The sequence below is a fragment of the Elephantulus edwardii genome, unplaced genomic scaffold (genome assembly GCF_000299155.1).
Source record: "Elephantulus edwardii isolate Elephantulus edwardi_28Jun2011 unplaced genomic scaffold, EleEdw1.0 scaffold00114, whole genome shotgun sequence".
Lineage (NCBI taxonomy): Eukaryota > Metazoa > Chordata > Mammalia > Macroscelidea > Macroscelididae > Elephantulus > Elephantulus edwardii.
The window spans coordinates 11,107,060-11,126,146 of record NW_006399864.1 but is presented as its reverse complement, the minus strand read 5'-3'; the positions used below and the strand labels follow the sequence as shown (position 1 = coordinate 11,126,146).

Sequence of the window (19,087 nt, the reverse complement as noted above, 5' to 3'; positions counted from 1 at the left end):
GTGCAATTTAATCAAGTACCCCATGTGGAAGTTGAGAATGATGCTACTGTACCACTATTTTTTAAAAAAAAAAAGTGAGGAGAGGATTGAGGATATGCGTATATTAACCAGCCAGATCGTTTAAATAACCAAGTCTGTTTGCTATCACTCTCCCGCTCTTTCCCATAGCAACATCATGAATAGATCTAACACTTGAGCTGCTGGACCATAAGGACCTCTCAGCGCAGCTTTGCAGACAATCCCTGCCAATCAATCAAATCTATAATGATAGTTTAAACCTACTCATTCTTCCTAAAGCAGGCACCATATCTATGTTTTGCTCAAATATCATTTAGGGTCATCTACAAAGCTAGAAAAAATGTTACCAAGTTGTTAAGTGTCATCGGACTGGCTCTAACTTGTAGCAATCCTGAACAACAGAAGAAAATACTACCTCCTTCTATACCATCCTCCTGGTCTCTGCTGTGTTAAGCCATTATTGTAGCCTCTGTGTCAAACTGTCTCGGTGAGATGCTCCTTCTGTTTTGCTGATCCTCTCCTGGGTCAAACATGTTATCTTTCTCTAGGGACTTAAACTCATTGTCATCAAGTCAGAACTGACTCAAAGTTGACCCTCCACTGGAGACTGTAAATTGTACAGGAGAAGATTGCCCATCTTTCTCCCTCAGAGATGCTGGTGAATTAGGACCAGCAGAGAGGTATACCCGTCACAGCAGCAGCGCAACCACTTGTAGGCTATGCTACCAGACCTGCTCTTCTTATAACCTACCAAAAGAATGTGAGATGAAGTCCCACTGACCTTGTTTCAAAGGAGCATTTTGGATTCCTGTGATATATTAAAGGATTAAGTATAGGGCTACTGTCTAAAAGGTTGGTGGATCAAAACGATATTGGTGGGAAACCTGATGGAAGGTCACGATGAGTCAGAACCAATTTTATGGCTGTTGTTACTGTTGTTGATTGCCTTCAAGGCAAGCACAGCTCATAATAACCCTATGAACAAAAGGCCTGAAGCCACTCTGCAACTATCAACATTTATCAAAGTTCGTCAAGTTTCTGGAGGCATGTTATTTAGGAAGTGAATGCCACTCTTGCTTCCAAACCTGTCATAGAATGTTATTGGCTGAGTTGTCCGGGATGCATAGCGACCCTACATACAGCAGCTCTGAACCCTTCCCTATCCTGAGCCAGTCTCACTAATTCTGACACATCCAGGGTCTCCCTCTCCTGCACTGTCCTTCCACCGTTCCGAACATGACATCCTTCTCCAAGGACCAATCTCTCCTGGCCACATACGTGCCCAAAGTAAGTTAGAGCTTCAAAATCATAGCCTCCAAGGAGAGACTTGGTTTCACCCTCTCCAAGACAGACCAATATGTTTTCTTGGCAGTTCATGGTATGTTCAAGACTTCTCCAGCACCACAACTCAAAGGCATCTATTCTTTATTGGCCATCCTTAGTCACTGTCCAATTCTCTGAAGCATAACAAGTAATTGAGAAGAACAAGGCCTGAATTAGGCACACTTTTGTGTTTAGACTGACATTGTTGCTCTTCAGCACTCTGGAGAGGTCCATGATGGCAGATTTTCCCAGTGCAATTCGTCTTTTGATTTCCTAACTGCTGGTGTTAAGAGTGTTGATTGTGGATCCGAGCAAACTATAATTGCTAACAACCTCAATCTTTTCTCCATCTATTATAGTGCTGCCAATTGACCCAGTGATGAGAATCTTCGTCTTCTTGATGTTAAGCTTCAATCTATATTGACCTTTTGTAGCAAGTGCTTCAGATCCTCCTCAGTTTCAGCAAGCAAGGTTGTGTCATCTATATATCGTAGGTTGTTAATGAGTCTTCCTACAATCTTGATGCCACACTCCTCCTCATAAAGCCCTGCCTCCCGAATGATCTGTTCTGCACACAGATTGAAAGGGTATGGGGATAGGACACATCCCTGACGAACTCCTCTCCTGATTTTGAACCATGCAGTGTTTCCTTGCTTTGTTCTTAGAACTGCTTCTTGGTCCAAGTATAGGTTTTGTATAAGCATGATCAAGTGTTCTGAGATTGCCATTTTCTTCAAGGTTAGCCACAATTTATGGTGATTCACACAGTCAAATACATTTGCATAGTCAATGAAACAGAGTAGACTAACAGATATGATAACTGAAGTTGAGCCCTCAAATTTAGAAACACAAAGGAGGAGAAACAGTTGTAAAAAGAAATTAGTAATTGGTACATGGAATGTGTAATGTAGGAAAACTGAACACTGTAAAAAAGAAATTGAATGTGTATATATTGACATATTGAGTATTAGCAAAATGAGATGGATTGGCATGGGACATTTTGAATCCCACGATCATATGATTATACTGGAGATGAAAAGGTGAGGAAAAAATGAGGTTGCATTCATAGTTAAAAGGCCATCTCTAGATCAATATTGAAATACAATATTGTGAGTGACAGGATAATATTTCATATGCACACAAGGAAGACCTGTTAAATCACTATCATTCAAATGTATGTACCTATAACCAGAGCCAAAGAGGAAGAAATAGATTATTTCCATCAACTATTGCAGTCAGAAATTGATTGAACACGTAATCAAGATGCATTAATACTAATGGATGACTGGTGGCCTAGTGACAGGAAACTGCACTGCAATCCCAGAGGTGCGCGGTTCAAATCCACCAGATGCTCTGCTGAAGAAGGAGGAACAATCGCCTCCTGTACCAGTCAGATCCAATTTGATGGTACACACATAAAAAAAAAAAGAATAAATAAATAAATAAAAAATAAAAAAAAGAAAAGGTAGAACTGAGAAAATTACTTACATAAAACAAGAACTAATGGGTGACTGGAATGCAAAAGTTGGGAATCACGAAGAAGGATCAGTAGTCAGAAAATATGTGCTTGGTGAAAGAAATGAGGCTGGGGATAGAAAGATAGAATTCTGTACAATCGGTTTATTCATAGCAAACACCTTTTATAAGAAACATAAATCCAGGTTATACACATGGATTTCACCTGATGGGATGTACAGGAATAAGATTGATTACATCTGTGGAAGGAACTGTTGTAGAAGTTCAATATCAGCAGTGAAAACTAAACCAGGTGCTGATTGTGGAACAGACCATCAACTGCTCATATGTAACTTCAAATTAAAACTAAAGAAGATTAAATCATATCCACAGCAATCAAAATTTCACCTTCAGTCTATCTCCCATGAATTTAAAAATCAATTCAGGAATAGGTTTGAGACCTTGAACACTAATGAATGAAGACCAGATAAGCTGTGGGAAGATATCAAAAATATTGTTCATGAAGAATGCAAAAAGTCATCAAAAATAACTTTATGGCAGTGGGGGAAATTATAGGCCCTGCTGAATCTAATGCATGGGCCTATATTTCATATTTTTTTTTTTTTTAGGTAAAGTAGCTAGAATTCAGAGAGAATAAGTAATTGCCTGAAGTCCCACAGCCAGCAAATGGGAGAGCTTCTGATTCCAAGCCCAGTGTTTTATTTCATTATATACCTACACAGCTTACGCAAAACAAATTTTCATTGATACAAATGTCAATGCCCATTGATCTTGATCTAATCACATCATTTTTCTGTCTAGTTAAAGATTTCTCAATATTGCTGATCTTTTTAAAAGAAACAACATTTTTGTTTTAATTTTCTAATTTTTTTTCACTTTAATCATTATAGTTCTCTTATTTCTGCTTGCTTTAGTTTTAGTTTATTATTCTTTTTAAAGTCTTAAGCAGGAAGTTACAGCATTGATTTGAGAGCTTCCTTGTAAAAAAAATTATATATTTTCCACCTTCATACTTTCTCCCAAGCACAGCGTGACATATGTCCCAATATATTGTGTTTTCATTCTTTTCAAATTTTCCTTTTGATTTCATCTTTGATCTGTTAGTTATTTTGGAGTGCTATTTTTGTCATGCGCCATCAAGTGGGAACCAACCATAATTGACCCTCCAGCAAATTTTCAAAGGCTGTAAATTGAACAGCAGGGATTTGCCCATCTTTCTCCCATGAAGCAGCTGGTGAATCTGAATTGTCTGCTTTGGGGTTTGCAATATAACTCTTAACCTGCTAGGCCACCAGTGTATGCAGTTTATTTGCCATTTATTTGAGAATTTTACAGATTTCCTTTTTGACATTTATTTCTAAAATCTTTTACGGCTAGAGTCTCTATGTTTTATGATTGCAATTCTTTTCAAAGTATTGAAAATAACTTTGTTTCCTAAACAAAGTTTCCAGTATGCACTTAGGAAAACATGCATTTCATATAATTATTTTTGGATGGAGTGTTCTGTGCGTATTTGCTAGCAGTAGTTGGTCTAAAGTATTGTTCCAGTCTTTTATACCTTGTGGACCTAGTTATTTTATCCATTATTGAGGGACTGGAGAGCATTATGCTAAGTGAACTAACTCAGTCTCATAAGGACAAATACTGTATAAGACCATTATTATAGAATGAGTACAAGGATCCAAGGGAGTTGGGAGGCTTAATCATAGGGTTACACAATTTGATGAGAAGAAGGAGAGATGTTTGATGGGTAAAGGGAGAGATGTTTAATGGGCAGAAGGAGGGATGGGTAAACAAAATGGGAAAGATCTGGCATGAAAAACAATGTATACCTATCTTATGAGCTTTGACTGTAAACCAGTATAAAAGTTAAAAAAAAAAGTGGAAAAGTAAAGTCTCCATCTGTTATTGCTGAATTACCTTTTTTTTTTTTCCTTTCAAATCAGTCAGGTTTTGCTTGGGGTTTTTTTTGTTGTTGTTGTTGTGTTTTTGGGTTTTTTTTGGGGGGGGCTTCTTTTTGTTAGGTCTATATATCTTATATGTGCCTGATAGATTGCACCTTTCATCTTTGCAAAATATCACTCTTTTACCTCTAGTAACCTCTATTTTGCTTTAAAGCACATTTTGTTTCCTCTTATGATCTTTTTTGATCCATTTATATCAACATGGGCTGACTTTTGTAATTACCTGTATAATTGCCCACACACTTTACCTTTAAGGCCTGTTGGTTTTGGGCTGATTTACAGTACTGTATTGTGTCAATTGCTTTTAGCCTGAAGAATTTCCTTTAGTAACACAGTTTTGCTAGCAACAAATTCAGATTTTTCAAACTTAGCAATGTCTTCATTTATCCTTTTGTTGGTTATCAGATTCATAGTTGACAGTTTTATCTCTTGTTTCTTCTTTTTTCCACTTTGAATATGACACCTCACTGCCTCATGGCCTCCATCACTCCTGAAAGAAAACATGCTCCTCTGTGATCCCACCATGGGGATCATTTTTCTCTTGCTGCTTTTGAGAGCTTGAGGCCAGTGACTCATTCTCTCAGTCTGTTTCCTTAGAAGTAAGAAGTTTTGTTGGGTGTGTGGGGTTTTTTTTTTTTAATTTAATCCTTTTTAATTTTTTTTTAATTCATTTTAATGAAAGTTTACAGAGACTTAGGGTTTCCAGTCATTCATTGTTGTCCTTTTCTCCCTCCACCCACCCCAACTCACTCTTCTCCTTGAAAAGAAAGAGAAACTCTTTCATTGATATGCAATTCCTCCCCCCACCCCAAGTCCACTCCACTATGCAGCCTTCACTCTGGACTTCTGTAATGACAAGAATACCCCCCACCCCCAAAAAAAACAACACAGAAGAAGTAAGAAGTATCTGTATCATTTTGCTAACTAGTGGCTCTACTTTATACCTGGATATAGTTACAGTATATACAGATACACATGTAGAAATATCATCTGCAAATCTATATGTAGTGCCTTTCACTTGCCTGTTCTCTTGCTGTTTTAAGGGTTTTCCTTACTGTCAGTTCAACATTTTGGTGATGAAGTATCAAGGTGTGTATCTCTTGGCTTTGATTGTATTTAAACTTTGTTGGGATTCTTGGTTATGTTTGTTATGTGTCATCAAATTGTTCCAATTCTTAGTGACATTCTGTATAACAGAGCAAAACACTTCCCAGTCATGTGCCACTCTCACAAGAACCATCATATTCAGTCCATTGCTGCAGCCACTGCGCTAATCCGTTTAATTAAAGATGCTCTTCTTTTTCACTGGCCATCTACTCTACCAAGTTTGAGGTCCTTCTCCAGGTCCTTTCTCTGGTAACATACCCAGAGTGTATGAGAAGAAACCTAAGCGTAGTCATCTCTGAGGAGCATTGTAACTGTGCTTCTCCCAAAGCTGATGTGTTTGGTTTTCCAGTTACTCATGGTACATTCAAAACTCTTCACCAAGACTCAGTTCAAAGGCATCAGTTTTTCTTCAGCCTTCTTTCTTCACTGTCCAACTTTCACATGCATATGAAGCCATTAAAAATTCTCATGGCATGCATCAGAGAACTGGACAATGACTAAGAACAATGAAAGAAGAATCAATGCCTTTGAGTTGTGGTGCTGGAGAAGAGTGTTGAACATACCATGGACTACCAGGAGAACAAAGAGGTCAGTCCTAGAGAGGGTGAAACCAAGCTGCTCCCTGGAGGCAAGGATTTTGAAGCTCTATCTGGAATCCACTTTCTTTTTTTTTTTTTCCTTCTTTTTTTAAATTATTATTAAATTTTATTAGTTTTAATGAACATTTACAGAGATTTTGGGTTTTCATTCATTCATTGTTGCACTGTTTTCTCCACCCTCCTCCCCAGTTCGTTCTTCTTTCAGCCCCCCTCCCCCGAATATCTGTTTTAATTGTCCAATTGCCACAGTGCTTGTCAAAGCCAGTTCTGATTAATCTCCTTTGTCAGTGTGTCCCTTGCCATTCCCTATCACTCCTCCCTGAGAAAACTCTATGAACTTTGATAAAGTCAATAGTTGTAGAGGGGCTTCAGGCCTTTTGTTCATAGAGTCACTATAAGTTATGCCCGACTTAAAGGCAATCAACAATAACAGCATCTCACATAGTGTGGGCATGTGGCCAGGAGGGACCAATCTTTGAGGTCAGTATTTGCAGCTTGCTCCAGCTCCAGGAATGTTCTTGGCTGTCTCTGTGTCAAGTTTTCTGCTTTACAACACTTAACAGCTCTTCGACCATTTCACTTGTTGCTGTCACTGATGGACCACACCATCTGTGTCCAACACCAAAATCTTCATTGTTTTCAATGGTACATTTAGATTTGAAATTCCCCAAACTCCCCTCCAAAAAGCTTCTATATGGTTTACCAAATATATGCCTAGGGGGTTCCACCATTAATTTCTTTAGCAGAATTACCCAACTCTCTGATCTTATAACCTTTTTCTTACTGCTTGAGCAGGGTATCTGTGTCAGTGCACTTGAGCCTGGAGAATGGGCAGCACAGACTTCACAGGAAGTAATCTTTCTGCTCCCAAGGAGAGAGGCTGGGAAGATACAGAACTTCCTTGTCTACTTGATCTGCGCTTTCTGGGATAGAAATACTGCCTTGTAAGTGATCCAGAATCCTAAGAGTCTGCCTTAATCATGGGGACTGAATGATGGAAAAAGTGTCCCAGTCCTCCAGCCATGTCTGCATGACATAGAACTTCTACAACACAGAGATGGGAGGCTAAGACATTTCAGAAGCCTGTCCCTTTCAAGATGAAATCATAGCTTTCAATGGAGAGCTGGGGGAAAGCTGTCTTTTTGTCTACACCTGCTCAAAGGGCATGGAGTAGGTCAGTGTATATTTTTCACTCAAATGCCATAGTTTATACTCTGATTGATATTTTGTAGACTATTAAATGAATAGTTCTCAATTTTCTATTTAGCTTTAAGATACTTTTGGATACTTTAAAGGATAGATAGATAGATAGATAGACGAGATAGGTAGATGTGTCACTGGTTAAATAATTACAGTTGTTTTGCTAAAGATATTCTACTAATCTAGTCATACTAGTCTTCTGAAACTGTCTTCCATCATCACTTTTAAGGCTTCATACTCCAAAGAGATTTCAGTAACTTGTCCTTATTCCCAATAAATAACTTATTCCTTTATGTTTCTCATATTTTTAATATATGTTTAGGAAAAAAAGAGTAACTAGACCCCCCCATTTTTATGCCATATGAAATGTGCATATTCATTTTACACTAGTGTCATTTTTATACCAGGAACATCAAGCATGGTAAACAGTGAAATGCAGATAAGTAAGAAAGGATTAGGGAAGAGGCTTTAGGATCGTTTACGGCACCAACAGAGCCTGGTCATAGTACTCCCAGCGGTTAACTTACATGTAAAGATGGTTGCCAACCATTCCTATTATGTCTGTCAAGAGAAGGAGTTTATTTGCCTATTCCTTGAATGTAAGTCTTGGGACTTGTTTTAACTAATCATATGTGGTAAAAATTATACTGTTCCAATTCTGAATTGTGGACTTCAGAGTCTTCCAGCATCCATTTTCACTCTCTTGCTATTCTAAAGTATCACTTACAGGTATCTCATTTAGCCTGATGAAATGAGAAAAAAAATATGTGCAATGAATAAATAATTGTTTGTATAAAACTCTGCCACTCAATTTCCAACTTCATTTCTGCCTCTAGAGCCATATTTTCTAAGTACCATTTCCTCTTTGTCTGTTCGAGAACTAAGGTGCCCCTGATTCAGGCCACGGTCTTTTTAATCACTTGCTGTGTGTCTGAGAGCGAGACAATGAATAAGAATCAAGTAAGAAGAATTAATGCCTTTGAGCTGTAGTGTTGGAGTTCTGAATATCTCACAGAGGGCCAAAAGAACAAACAGATATGCCTTAAAGAAGGTACTACCAAGGTGCCTCTTTGAGGCGAAGATAGCGAAGCTTTATCTCATATACTTTGGGCATGTTGTTAGGAGGGGTTATTCCTTGGAGAAGGCCATCATGATTGGAAAGGTGGAAGTTCGGTGAAAGAGCAGAAGACAGTGAGCAAGATTAATTTACACAGTGACTGCAGCAATGGGATTGAATATGTCAGAGAGATGAGAATAGGATAGAGTTAAGATTTCTTGTACATAGTGTCACAATGAGTTGTACGCGACGGCACCTAACAGTAACAAGTCCTTCTTTATTTCCAGCTTTTGCATTCCAGTCATCAATTTTTATTAATCAATGTTGCTTGCATGTTTGATTAACTGCAAACTACAGAAGTTGATTGAGCTTCAATTTCTTTATCTTTGGCTTTAATAGATAATGCATACATTTCAAGAAGGGGTATATTAATAGGTTTTCTTGGTATGCATGTGACTAGAATCTTATTACTCACAGCATTGAACTTCAGGATAGATTTTGAAATGCCTTTTTTTAACAAATTTTTTTCTCCTCCCTCTTTCAACCCACCAAACTCTTCAATCTTGTGATTTCCCCGCATCCCCACCCTCAGTCCTCCTGCCCCCTCCCCATCTCTCTTTGTTTAGCCATCCACATCTCACTGGTTATCCTTCTGTTTTTACAATAATCGTCTTATATAGTATTTGTTCTTATGCACCCAAGTTAGTTCACTCATCATAATACTCTCTAGCCTCTTGCATGTTATATAGTATTTTTTTCAAAATCATTGCTCCTGAGTGTTACGTAGTATTCCATTGTGTTAATGTACCACAGTTTCTCAGTTTTAAAATTCTCCTTTTGATAATTAATGCAGCATCATTCCTCTTTAATTTGTCATTCCCACTGTAGTGGATCATATGATTGTCTGATTCAAAATGGCCAGTATCGGTCTACGTTAACTCGCTGACGTTGGTCATACGCATTGCATTTCACTTTTTACAACTTTTGATTTTCCTTGTTTGTGTTCCAATTATCAGTAGATGTTTCCAGCTCTTTCTCTTCACGTTGAGTCTTGCCACAGCAGTCAATGAAAGTCTGTTATTGAATGGAAATGTTGCTCCATCTGGGTCGTTGCAATAGATGCTGTTTTGAGGAGGCAGCTCTTCCCTCAGTCATATTTTGAGGACCTTTCAACCTCAGGGGCTTATCTTCCATCACTATTCAGGTGACTTCAGTCAGCCAGAAGATGTTTGCAGACCTGTTATTTCAGAAGTGGATGGCCAGAACGTATTAGCCCTATTTATATGCTGGCATTTGAAATACAAATGGCACAGATCCCACCACCACAGCAACATGCATGCCACCACAATACAGCCGTCTGACAGACAAATACTGGTCCCCCTCTCCGTGACTCCACACAACAGAATAGAACTGTCCTGTGGGTTCCCAGGCTGTGATTCCTTTTACTGGAGAAAAGCATCAGATCTTTGTTCCCACAGAACAACTATTGGGTTTTAACTTCTGACTCTCCAGTTAAGAACCAAGACCTTAACCATAATGCCACTAGGGTTTTCTAAATCAAAGAAGAGGAAGAGAAAGGAGGAAATATCAGTAGATAAAAGTTATTTGTTATATAGATAACATTATCTATGAAATAAAGGATTGTGGTAGTGCAGTGATCAAATACACAATTGTTAATTGAAGAATTGGCAGTTAGAAACTATCAGCCAATCTTAGGGAGAGAAAACTTAGTGACCTACTTTCATAAAGATTAGAGTCTTGGGAACCCTGTGGTGGTGCTGTGTACCACTGAGTCAGAACCCACCTACAGCTGACCCTCCAGCAAGTTTTCAGAGGCAGTTAATGATGATACGTGGGAAAGAAGGTCAGAAGGAGTAAGAGAAGAAAGTGAAAGAATAAATGAACCAAAGGACCCAGAAGGCTGCATCACACAAGTCATTGTGGGGACATGGGAAAGAAAGGGCCATCAATCAACCAATAGGAGACGTGTACCCAGATCCCAAAGCTGCCATATGCACCTGACCTTAAGAAAGGCATTTATTCTCTCCAACTTACACTTTCCTGACAGTAAAATGAGGCCTCTGGATAAATAATTTCTTCCAGGTTTAACGTTTTTGGTTTGGGGGTTTGGTTTTTTTTTTTAGAAAACGTCATTTGGCAGTTTGTTTCAGCTCTGTTTCCTAAAAACCATACCCACTATGAAGTGAATGATACCCATACCTAGAAACACTTATCTTTATTTCTGCACCAAAAGGCTGAGCACATTTTCATAAGAAAGGAAATACTTTCTTTAATGGCAATTTCTATTAATATTATCAATAGCACTAGCAATTTATGATTCAAAATGTCTGCTTAATCTAACATAAGATCACATTAATATTACTATCTTGAAAGATTACATTTAGTATTTTCTAAGATCAATAATCTTTACAATGTGAGCTAATGAATGTTTTAGAGTATTTGCTAAAGCAAATATACAAACATCTCAAGAAAATTTTGTTCTGTTCTTACTTGATGGTATTAAAAAATGTTAAAATACTCTTTAAAATATTATATTGTTTCAATGAGACCAACAAAAACAAAAATTACACATATAGTAAATGGGTAAGTAATTGCATATTCTGCTCCTAACATAAATGTATTTCACATTTTTATGTATTGATCTATATATAACAATTGTGCATCTCTTTGCCCCTGATTTAAAACAAATCACTTTCACTCGCTCAGACACTAAACTAGTCCATGTTTTAAGTTTTACCATGAAAATTTCATAGTCCAGATAACTATTCTGTGCTCAACAGAGGATTCTCTAACTCTAGTCCTTTTTTAACTCCCCATCTAGATGTCCTTCTTCTGCAAAAGCATTCTCAAATGCCCAAGACACAGTGAACTCCAGGCTTTGCTCAGTATTCCCATTGGATGTCCTCCACTCGACACTGCTCTGCTGTACCATAAGGGCCTGTAGGACCTTACACTTCAAGAAGTCAGTGCTCTGAGATGCAACATATAACCTTCTGCATTACATATTCAGGACTTGGTGCAAAAATGCTCAATCAATAATTGTTTAAAAATATGCAAAATTAATTAATATATTCCAATGGGGCTGTGGGACATATTAAAAGAACCTGAAACTCTGTGAGACATTTAAATCAACTATACTTATATTTGTATATACTTAAAATGATATTTTATGATTACCAAAACTCTCGTGTTATTTCAATACAGCCACAATTTTGTCACATAGTCAACGAGTCCTTTTTTATTATAATAGAATTTACTTGCTGTTTACAGGTGGGAATAACTAAAGCAGGAGAAGGAAAACACATTAGAATGCATATTTTATCAAAGAGAAACTACAGATAAAAAATACATTAATAGTTTCCTGCATGCACACAGAATACTTAAGAAATCAAATCAACTCTTGATTTTTTAGGACATGAATCCAACAAGTCAGTAAATAGCTTAGGAAATTTTACAAAATGCCTCTAGGTTGCTGAGCAAATTTTCCAATTCTGAAGCCAAGGCACCTAGGGACTTCTGGAATATTCAAAGCACAGAAAAGTTGTGAGGCAGATAGAGCTGTCTTGTTACCTGTCTAGTGTGAAGGCATACATCTTGGTGGTTTTGTCATTCACAAGGTAAGTTCTTTCAAGAAACTCCATGGTGGTCAGGATAAGAGCTTTGGTTGTTTTACCTCTGCCCCGTTGGCAAACCAAGCAGCACCACAATTACTCACAGGATTTCATAGAGAAAAAGTCTTCTCCGACGGAAAATAGCAAGCCTCCTACAGCTGTGTCTGGAAGGTCTGCTAAAATTCCCACCTCCTTGGAACATCACCTGATGCAATTCTCTCCCACAGAAACTCCTTTCCTGGGGAGATGTGGACGTGTGTGTGTGTGTGTGTGTGTGTGTGTGTGTGTGTGTGTGTGTGTGTGTGTGTGTGTGTAATGGTGTGTTTCCTGGGCTATCTGGTGTAATTGTACTTCCCAAAAGGCAAAGAAGCTCAGGGTTGCCTACTAATTGCTGATGCAGGAGTTTGACCATTAGGGCACACCTGGGTGAACCACAAACAGCTACTCTCCCTGTACACTGATCTTGTCTTTTTTCCTTTTGTCTCTCCCACAGCTTAAAAGAATTTCCCATGGGATTTAGCCCGTAGATGACCTCTAAGCATCTGTCAGGAGTCAACTATGCCTACCTCCAGGTCCGTTTTGAGATTTCTCTCTTGCAGGGGAGGACAAGGGTCATTAGGTACTGAAGTCAGTAATCTGAAACAGTTCCTGGTTCGGCAGCTTTGAAACCTTTTTGACAGGCGGGAGAAGGGCAGACTCAGCTTCTGTGTAAATAAAAGTCCTCAATCATACAAGCCCTGGAGTGACCCACCTTTTCCTTGGCCAGCGTTGCCCCTACTAAGGATACAAGGAAATCTTATCCAACAAATCACAGCTCTTGGGAATGGAACTTTGGGAGTTACTCTAAAGAGGCCACCAACTCTCAAGCTCCAAAAAATTGATATTTGACTTAATTACAAGTGCTTTCCTTTCCAGGTGAGCCCAATGTCATCAGACTGGTCCTGTGCCAGGTATTTGTGTGAGCACCAAAGAGTTCCTGAATGCTAAATAGGTACATACGAGTAGGAGTGTGGACAGAATAGGGGGAAGAGGCAAATCCTCGACCTAGTCCTGCATTTCCTTCTTCTTCTGTGATCACTAAACAAACTAAAGTTCTTTCAGGATGGTTTGCTGTTGTTGGGGGCCACAGAGCCCATTTCTGACTGATTGTGATTCATGTTCATGAGAGAGTAAAACTTCTGCAACCTATTGAACTATGTCTATTATCACTCGTTTTCTTCAGGTCATCCAGGAATCTTTCCTATTCCCTCACCATCCCTTCATCCCAATGACCTCTGTTATCCCAGATTCCCCCCTTTTCTCTTCCCTTCCTTTTTCCCCTTCCCTTTTGAACATTTACACATATCTTGCTCAGTTATCCCTATATTTTCAGAATACTAGTCTTTTGCAATATTTGTCCTTATGTGACTGAGTTATTTCACTTAGAATTACACTCTTTAGACTTTCTCATGTTATATAGTATTTTACAGAATCATTTTTCTTAGTGTTGCATAGTATGCTATTGGGTGAATGTACCATAATTTCTCAATCTATCTATTGATTGGCATTTGGGCTGTTTCCATTTTCTTGCTGTTGTGAATAATGCTGTTATGAACACAGGTATCCATTTGTGTCTCCATTCTGATTTCATTTAGGATATATTCCTAGGAGTGGAATAGCTGGGTGTTGTGGGAATTTATATTCAGCTTTCTGAGGAAACACCAAAGTGCCAAATGGTTGGACCATTTTACTATACCACCAGCAGCGCATAAGAGTTCCAATCTCTCTGTATCCTTTCCAATATTTATTGTTTGCTAAACTTTTATTGTTATTAAATTTTGCTACAAAAACTAAATTCCTGTGTGCATCAGAAATCTTCTCCAGGAGGGTGAAAAGAAAGTCCACAGACTGGAAAGGGGTGGGGGAGGGGGAGATATATGACAAGGGTAGTTTAGAAAAACTCACAGGTTAAAGTCTACAAAATACTACAGGGCCTCCACCAAAAAAATATTGATAACCCAATCACAAAATTGGCAAAAGATTCTTAACAAAGGAGGGCATTTGGATGGCTAACAGACGCATGATGAAATGTTCAAAATCACTAGCAATCAGAGAGATGCAAATCGAACCAACAATGAGATACTATCTTACCTCAACAGCAGCAATCTTTTCAGGAGCAGATAAGAAAATCCAGCTGCAGAGCAGCCGGATGAGTTCAAGCCATCGACATACTGATTGCAGTCAATCAAGTGTTTACAATTGTGCCACCAGAGAGACCCAGAACTTCTTAGTGGATTAGTCTAATTCCAAGGATAGTCCAGTATCATGAAAACATGCCCATTGTTTGCTGAACAAGTACTGAAACAAATATTATCACCTGGAAAGGTCATGTGTCAATGGCAATGCAGCAGAAAGCAAGCAAGAAGTCTACTTGGGTTGAGAGTGAGAGTCATTAGGTGGCCCATCATCTCTGTGATGGAGTGGGACCTCTTGTTTTCCCTATATTTCAAAATGCATGCATCTATAATATAAATTCTTAGATCTTCTATGATCCTGTTGTCTGATTGTTAACTTGTTTCATGGTATGGAAACCAGTGAAATGACTCTGGACAAGGGGGAAATTGGTTTTTCTGGGAGAAGAAAATCTAGAAATCTGAGTCTAACTTTAGCAGAGGAAAAATTAAAGTATTTTCTTGTGAATTCATACACTTAACATTGCTAAATATTAAGTTATTCTGTGGAAGCAAAAGAAGGAAACCAGAAAAGAATTACTAATCAAGCAGTGTGACACATTGCCATACTTTACAGCCTGAATCATTTTCAAGTAATTTTAGCACATTATAAGAGAAATAGAATTCAAGTAATTTAATGTCAAAAAGTGCGAAAATGTGTCCAAATCAGGCTGAAATCCATTATGGATAAGTGCAAAGAAGAAACGCAATGTTGTCCTTCTCTTTTCCTGCAAAATTCAGGGAAGTGGATGTTGTGAGGTGTCACTGAGTTGACAATGACTCACAGCTACCCTACGAACAACAGATCTGAATTCTGCCCTATCCTGTGCCATCCTCATCATCTCTGACACACTTGAGGTCATTTTTTACTGTCAGGATGTAAATCCACCTCATAGAGGGTCCTCTCTTCTCTTTCACTCATCGTCCACTTTTCCAAGCATGACGTCTTTTGCAAGGACTAGCTCCTCCTAAGAGCATCCCTAAAGTATGTAAGGTGAAATTTCTCCATCCTTGCCTCTAAGGAGCATCCTCGCTGCACTTTCTACAAGACAGATTTGGTTTTTCATCAGATCATGGAATTTTCAGTACTCTTTTCCAGCACCCCAGCTCAAAGGCATCGATTCTTCTTCTGTCATCCTCACTCACTGTCCCACTTTCAGATGCATAGCAAGTAATTGACAAGACTGTGGGTCAGGTGCACCTTCATCCTTAAACTAGCATCATTGCTCTTTAACATTTTGGGGAGGTCTTTTATAGCAGATGTTCCTAATTCATCTGGAAAATAAATAGTTGACTATATAAAGAGCAATCTTGACGTTTAAGTTTTTGCCCCATGATTTTTGTCATTAGTGCAAATATGAATACATCAATATGCTTCTATTTGTTTATAACCTCTGAGTATTAAAACCATATAGTAGGTTGTCAATATAGATTGTGTGGGAATGAGAATGAGATAAAGCTAATATAATACAGGGTTATGGAACGATGGTTGTACTGTTGACTCCAAAGTTCACATCTCTCTGGTGGCTGGCATCCATCAGGGACTCTGAGAGAGAAAAATGGGAAATCCCTTTTTGTGTGATTTACAGTTTAGGAAACCTGTTGCAGAAGCAACTGAATGTGTTCTGAATCAACGGTGATGAGTGAGAAAAAGGTAAATTTATAACTATCTGTATGCACATGCATGTTAAATTCTAAATTAAGAAGAAAATGTATATAACTTGAATGCAGCCAGGAGAGGAGGCGTTATTTTCTTCAGAGGTTTGTCAGTTTGAAACGATTGCCCTTGGAAGTAGACTGTTGTTGTTTGATGTCATCAATTTGACTATGCCTCACCCTGAGCCTATGAACAACAGACGAGAAACTTGCCCTCTGTCATATCTATGCTCTCTCCTCCTCATCTCAAGCCCATTGTTACTGTCACTGGAGATAATCACGAAGCTTCTGCGGTGCTCAGACTACGAGAAGAGAATGGTGGTGGTTGGTAGGGACGGCGGTGGTGGCGTTAGGTGATGTCAAGTTGAGTATGGCAGCAAATAAAACTTTCAGGTAATAAAAAATATTACATTTTGTCTTTATAAATCGAGATACAGATAAGAGATAAGTTATGTTCAGCACTCACCTACCATGCTGCATCGTGTAAAATATTCATCTCGCTCATTTTATCATTCTGATATCTGTGTATCTCTATTTAGATATGGTCTTTCAGTCATCCAATTTATCATGTGTATTGTCTAATTGTTCATTTTCCTTCCTGGCCACCTCACACTCTTACAAACTCATTTTAACTTCACCGTGCTCATCTCTACTGTCTTCTAGCCCTCTGATATTTGATCAGCATCAAGTTTATTAAAAACATGTCAGCTTCTCTGTCTAACCTTTGGCCCAGCGTGGCATAAACTGCCTGCAATGGTCAGGGGTCCAAATAAGGCTCCGCAGGCAGCACAGAATGTGTATTTAGAGAGCAATGAAGATCAAAAAAGGGAAAGCTCCTGTCTTGTTGACAGTTGGTTTGGGTAAGCCTTCTGCTGCTAATCCTAGTTTCCTAGGCAACCACCGACTTCCAAGCCATCCTGAATTACAGGTTGTCCTCTCCGCCCACTCTCCATCACAAGCTTGTAGCAACTGAAGGGGCAAAATGCAATTTATAACAGTTACCTCTGGGAATAAATACTCTGTCAGACACGAGAGTATCACTGACACAATTGAAGGACTGATTTACCTCTTTGGCACTATCTGTTGCCGGCAATAATTTCTTAATAGAATTTTACAGACGTTAGTTAGTTAATACTTGTACAAGAAATAATTAACCCAATTGTCTTCTGTATCATTTGACGTTTTATTTACAAATACTTTGTATATTTTTATGCAAAATCACCATAATCATCCCTTGACATTACAATAGAATCCTCATTACTTATATTTCTCAAAATGTCAACTTTTTTCCAGAAATATATGTTTGTGTGTAACTATCTCTGAAAACAAGACTCAAATATGTACTGATTTTTAAGTAATAAACGTACATTTTTTTGTCCCCACACAAAGACCATGTGGGAAAGGGGTTCAATGCTTGTGCTTTTAAAATAGCTAGAATTCATTTCCGTTTATGGTTTGATCACTTCTTTAGATGTGTGACTTTGAATAAGTGGCCTGACCTCTTTGTATTTCAGATTCTCATTTATGAAATGGAAGCATTAGTAGAATCCATCTTACCGAGTTTTTATGGTGAATAAAATACAGAAAGAGTATAAAAGTTCTTAGCATAATCTCTGGCATATAATCAGTAAAAGGGAGTTGCTATATACCAGACCATGTTTAAATAAAACACCTCACCAGTCCCTGGGAAATTGGTGTCGGCCTTAGCATAAGGTCAAGAATTACCCTTGAATGAAGAATTCATCAAGGAAATGCAGGTTATTAGAGAAAGATCTAATGACTAGGGCTTGCCATCAATTATAGGACTTTCAGAGGGTCCCTTAAACACTGTGACCTCAACTTTTGCAAATAATAGATTCATGCTTGCTTCACAGGGCCCCTCAGCAGTAACTGACATTCACAATGTGCCCTCAGTAAGGCATTCTCTCCACAAAAAAGGGAGGAAATGCAAACTCAACCAGCATAATCGCTTACTAAAGATTCTAGAATTATGCATTTATACACAAGCTACAAAGAGCTTATTATTTCCAAGTTGAGCAGCATTTCCTTAGCAAGGTGGTTTTATGGTTATTACTACAGTGTGAGTTTTTTAAAAAGTTCCATCCAGCAACTAGAAAACAAAAACATTGAAAATTTAATTGGATTGTATTTTAGAAGACGTTATGAAATTTTCATTTTAATCTGAAGTACGCATGCATAAAACACAAGCCATTTTCTGATTTTTCTTATGTCAGTAGCAAATGGACTGAGAGCCATTCGATTTTTATTTCCTTCTTGATAAATTAGGACTCTATAACTTTTTAAGACATTTTTTATTTTTAAAGAGATCAAGCTGTAGAAATGTTTCCTTTAAAATGCAGTTTGTACTTGATGAGAAAAGAAAGACATGATAAAATATTGATAGCAAGATGATAAAAGAAATATTATGTTTCACAGATGCAAATAAATAATACAAAAATAGAATTACTGTATTTTGGTAGAAGGAACATATTGGCACAAGATAGTAAAAAAAATAAATAAAGGGTCTTTCTTTTTTTTCAACTAACCCCAGTGCATCATACTTAATTTTCCAAGGGCTCTACAAATTTTAACTTATTAACCCTCCAAAGTGTCCTGTAAACTTCATATGATTGACCCCAAAGCAGTTATTGGCAGGCTTCACAGTTGCACAATAATATATATGTACCTCTCGTCTTTGGTTTCTTGATGTGGGCAAGTAAAAGAGAATTTCATAGAGGTACGGTACCTTTCAAAGGAATTAGAATTAAAAAAACAAAACCCAACCATAAACAAATATACTTTCTAATATTCTAGGTACTTAGACCAAAAATGCACAGAGTATCAC

General features: G+C 38.0%; 1 protein-coding gene across 1 annotated transcript in view; it reads right to left on the bottom strand.

Moving 5' to 3' along the window:
• Window positions 1-12,406, bottom strand: part of SLC30A8 (solute carrier family 30 (zinc transporter), member 8) — a 53,796-nt gene extending 41,390 nt beyond the window's left edge. Inside the window, exon 1 of the mRNA XM_006892351.1 lies at window positions 12,336-12,406. Within this exon, the coding sequence (XP_006892413.1) occupies window positions 12,336-12,406 (71 nt within the window). The remainder of the gene's footprint in view (window positions 1-12,335) is intronic.
• Window positions 12,407-19,087: the final 6,681 nt, after the last annotated feature.